This window comes from Melopsittacus undulatus, chromosome 5 (genome assembly GCF_012275295.1).
Source record: "Melopsittacus undulatus isolate bMelUnd1 chromosome 5, bMelUnd1.mat.Z, whole genome shotgun sequence".
NCBI classification, from domain to species: domain Eukaryota; kingdom Metazoa; phylum Chordata; class Aves; order Psittaciformes; family Psittaculidae; genus Melopsittacus; species Melopsittacus undulatus.
Window position 1 is genome coordinate 63,964,994 of NC_047531.1, and position 4,252 is coordinate 63,969,245.

Consider the following 4,252-nt stretch of genomic DNA (forward strand, 5'->3'; position numbering starts at 1 on the left):
TGTGCAGTGCCACAATTTCAGCTTTAGTCTGAGAACAATGCTGGTAACATAGCAGTGTTTTAGGTGCTGCTAGGTAATGCAACAGCTTTTCAGTCTCATGCTCTGCCAGTGAGGAGGAGCACAAGAAGCTGGGAGGGAGCAGAGACAGGACACCTGACCCAAACTGACCAAAGGGGTATTCCGTACCACAGCATGACATGCCCAGTATGTAAACTGGGGGAGTTACCGGGAAGGGACCTGATCACTGCTCAAGTCGGGCTGGGTGTCAGTCGGCAGGTGGTGACCAATTGTATTGTGCATCACTTGTGTTTATTTTTTTTCCCTTCCCTTTTTAGTTCTATATTCTCTCCCCTTGTTATTTCACTTACCTTTATGATTATTAGTAGTAGTAGCAGGTTTGTATTATACTTTAGTTGTTGGACTGTTCTTTTCTCAACCCTTGTGGTTTAAATTCTTTCAATTCTCCTCCGTTTCACTGGCTTTTGTTTGGACACTTTGAGCTGATGATTCCAGAGAATTGTTGAACATGGATGTTTTCTACTCTCTTCCTAACTGTGCTGGGTCTCCACCCCAGCTATCAGAATAGGCAGCAGGTGCTATGCAAGGGAAAATGCTGGATATTTGGGGTACCAAAAGAAAGGTCACAAATTCCCATTTTGATAGTCAGTTTGTGGCCTTTTGATGCAGTAAAGAGTTCCAGCTCTGAGGCTGATCATTACAACTCTGGCATCTGAGGGGACGATGTGCTTGCCTGCAAGGTACTGAAGTAAGGAGCCTTGCCCTGCAGCCCACCGGTCCCCAGGCACTGGGAGTTGCCTGCAGAGAGGAAAGGATTTACTTTATCCTATGAGTTTGTTACTGCCGTCAGTAATGTCAGGGTACCCTAAGAGGGTGAGTTATTGTACTAGGTCCAGAGATCAGGCTGAGGAGGTTACAAACCCATGAAGCAGGCTGTTTCCAAATAAAGCTAATGAAAATGTGAATAACAAACAGGTAACAAATAGATTTTTTAATAGAAAACATTTAATAATACATTATTAGGAATAATGACACTCTCACAAGCAAAGTCTGTGTATACAGGATTGAGGTTTTTCCGTTTAGCTGAGTAAGGAGCTAATGTAGCATACAACCAAGTCCTTGTACAGAGCGATGAGTCTGTGAATAGTTCTTAATAAATTAATAATAGGAATGGGGAATCCAGCAGAAGTTAAATAAATTATCATCATTTTCTCTGTTGTATCAAACCCGCACAATAAATACATTTATAAATACCATGGAAATCACAATAAATAAATACCAAACCAACTGTCTTACAGATTCCATAAGACAGATGTTCCAAGTGAGAAATCCCAGCTCCCAGCACAAGGCTGGCTGTGGTTCAGGAACCTGCTGTTGACACAACATACTGGTGCGCTCCAGGGGAGCAGGAGGAAATATCAGTTTGCTGGTGTTTTAGCAAAATAGTGTAAGGGAGCTGTGCTGCGAGTGCCATGCACTTCTCCAGCTGTGTTTGGCTGAAGTGGTCGCCAGGGGTCCTTCATTTCCTTTATCAAACCACGCTTCCTATTCAAGCATCTTCAGTGCCAATGAGCAGGCAACACTGCCCATTCCAAAAGGCTTTCTTAAATAGAGGCAGTGAAATCAATCAAGCAATCTATCAATAACCAAATCCGCAGCAAAGAGAGTAACACTGATGGAGGAGGTGGCAGATGCACCCTCTTCAAAAGCTGCTTTTCCCAAACGCTTCTCTCAAGGGAGGAGTGGGGGCAGTTCCCAGATTTGTTGGTCCTGATGTTTCTCAGAGTGGAGAGTCAGAGTTGAGCTGAGCCCTAGGAAGAGGTGAGGGAAGAGAATCATTTGAAAGGAGGTTCAAGGATAGTAATCACTGCTTAGCATTGACCAAACAGTTGAGTGGTCTGTTTGCCACTCTATGGGCTGTCCTGAGGCATGGAAACAAGAAAGGTGATGTCTCAAAAGCAATTACTGAAATCCTAGCATGTGCATCTCTGGTGCCCAGCTAGGAAACTTCTGCTGCAGGAGTTTCTGCATTTGCTTGCATCAAGAAACTCATTAATTCAGAAATAGGATTTGTTAACATGCAGTACTGTAAGAAAGGAAAAGATGCATTCTTTTAAAGCCTCATTTTTCAGAGGGAGCCAAACATTTCTGAGTTCCTTTCCTTCCAGACCAAATTGCAGGTACTCAAAGGTTTAGTATTGACGTATCGGCTTGAACAAGGACCTTGCGGCAGTCCGACTCTAGGCTAATTCTGAGACTAATTCTGTAATTAATCAGCAAGTTTCCTTGGGTTTTTATATCTGATGAAGAGAAAATGGCAAGTATCACTCAGAGCTGGCCCTTTGGGGAGGTTTAGCACTCAGCTGCCCTAATGGAAAGGGAATGGGACTTACTTGGCCAAAATTGCCTTTATGATTATCTGCACCCAGGGAGCAGTGGGCTCCAAGCACACCTCTCTGCCATCCTTCAGAGTAGCTCTGCAAAAGAAAGATTAAAGAGAAGTCAGGAAACCACTGCACGGGTCAGTTTTACTCAGAGTGTAATATTGCATTTGTAGATGAGTGTAAATTCACCCCAGCTGCTCTAGGTTAGGCTTGGCCATTTTGGTTTATGTGTTCCATAGCTGAGGAAACTAAAACCACCCAGGAGCTGTGTGACTCTGTGCCTGCTCTCAAAGCACCCATGTATTCCCCAAATCTTCTTCAATATATGTGGGTACCTGGTTTGAATTGGTTTACGTAAGTGACTGGAACCTCCAGCACTGAGGATGCTTCAGCAGTACAAGAATTTCAGCCTTTCAGTCCCACCTCCATGCTATTTAAGACCAAATTAATTTCCTTTCTTTCCCTGTGTCTGCTTGTGGAAACTTCGTTTTTCCCTCTGAGACTGACCCAAACTGTCTTCCCAGGAGGATTTTTTGCTTAATAAATAAATGTAGCATTTAAAGGGCACTGTTGTCCCGTGTATCAAGAACTGCCCAGTCCTTGAAATTAATGTTTTACCCCCAGAAATATTTAATATGTCCAATGACAGATAAGTAATGATCAGGTTGGGAATACCTAAGGTCATAGAGATGATGAAGAACATGGTGTATTATTTAATACTGCCTCTCTCAAAAGAATAACCGAATCTGATCCCATCATGTCATGGTCATGAAGTGTGAAAGCTCCAGAAGCAGGAGGAAGGTGAAGAAGAGGAAGGCTCTTGCAGAGCTACTTACATGACTTCCACGTTCTTGCAGTGGGGGCCGCTCTGTGTCAGCTTCACATCTTGAATGGACTTAGGAGGGATGAACTTGGAGTGAGTGGCTATGCACTGGCAACGGAGCTCGGTTCCCATCCTGGCCAGGGTCCTACCTGTGAGCATGAAAGGAAGGACATGGTTGGAGAGGTGCTCCTACCCATTGCTGGGTCAGACATAAAGCTCAACTTCTCTGGTTTGCCCACATTTTCAGTTAAAATACAGTATTTGTCCAAGCTTCCTGCATCAATCCTTATGGAATAAAAATGAGTTGCTTGTTTCAAAAGAGCTGATGCCCAAGTACATTGAAAACTAAACGAACACATCCTTTTGAAGTAAACTACATGGTTTGTGTTTACTTGTACTGGCCACACTGTGCGGTCAGTTGCATCATTTCAACACGGGGATTGACAAACTGGCAACTACACAGAAGAGAGCCCTGGAGTTTTTCACTATTGGAGGCTTGTCCACAGTTGTGGGTTCATAGTTGTTCCCTGTTCCCAGCTGTATATTACTCACTTGAGGCAGCATAATCATTAAGTAACAAATATGAGATCATAAGCTGTTTATTATGTGGGAAGGAAGTGAAACATTCAAACACTTAAGAAGGAGATCCTGTCTCTCTGCTAACACTTGGAGTGAAAAATAGAAGCAAGGCAGATTCAAGTTGCATCCTTATGGTTTTTCCCACAAGATCTCAGTAACTCGTCTGCACAAGGGCTTTGTGAAGCAAACCTTCGGACTGCAGAGGAGTTGCTGCAATCTCCTGGAAGAAACGTCCCCAAACCAATGCAAAGCTACCTCAGTGCAAGGAAGAGCATCTCGGAGATGTCTACACAGCGCTATGGTCCTCAGGAGGGATTCACTCACCCTGAGACACAGCCACGGAGATCAGGCAGAAAGCCAGGACAGCCACGAGTTTGCCGTTCATCGCTGGACAAGGAGCTGCTGCTGGATGGGTTCTGTGGAGCGGTGAGCTCTCCTGTCCCGAAGG

At 44.3% G+C, this 4,252-nt stretch overlaps 1 protein-coding gene across 1 annotated transcript; it reads right to left on the reverse strand.

Annotated features, from left to right (window-relative positions):
• Positions 1-1,054: 1,054 nt before the first annotated feature.
• Positions 1,055-4,252, reverse strand: LOC101880407 (interleukin-8). Its single transcript, XM_005144134.3, has 4 exons — positions 4,129-4,252; positions 3,239-3,374; positions 2,412-2,495; positions 1,055-1,829 (listed from the first exon to the last, which is right to left on the reverse strand). The coding sequence occupies exons 1-4, from the start codon at positions 4,187-4,189 to the stop codon at positions 1,799-1,801; spliced, it is 312 nt and encodes a 103-aa protein (XP_005144191.1). The 5' UTR covers positions 4,190-4,252; the 3' UTR covers positions 1,055-1,798.

Bases quoted from the DNA above. Each gene is read 5' to 3' on its own strand.
- LOC101880407 (XM_005144134.3), bottom strand. From the start codon at position 4,189: ATGAACGGCAAACTCGTGGCTGTCCTGGCTTTCTGCCTGATCTCCGTG. The intron at 3,375-4,128 runs GTGAGTGAATCC...TCATGCTCACAG, and splicing joins CTCCGTGGCTGTGTCTCAGG to GTAGGACCCTGGCCAGGATG. The intron at 2,496-3,238 runs GTAAGTAGCTCT...TTTCTTTTGCAG, and splicing joins TGCAAGAACGTGGAAGTCAT to AGCTACTCTGAAGGATGGCA.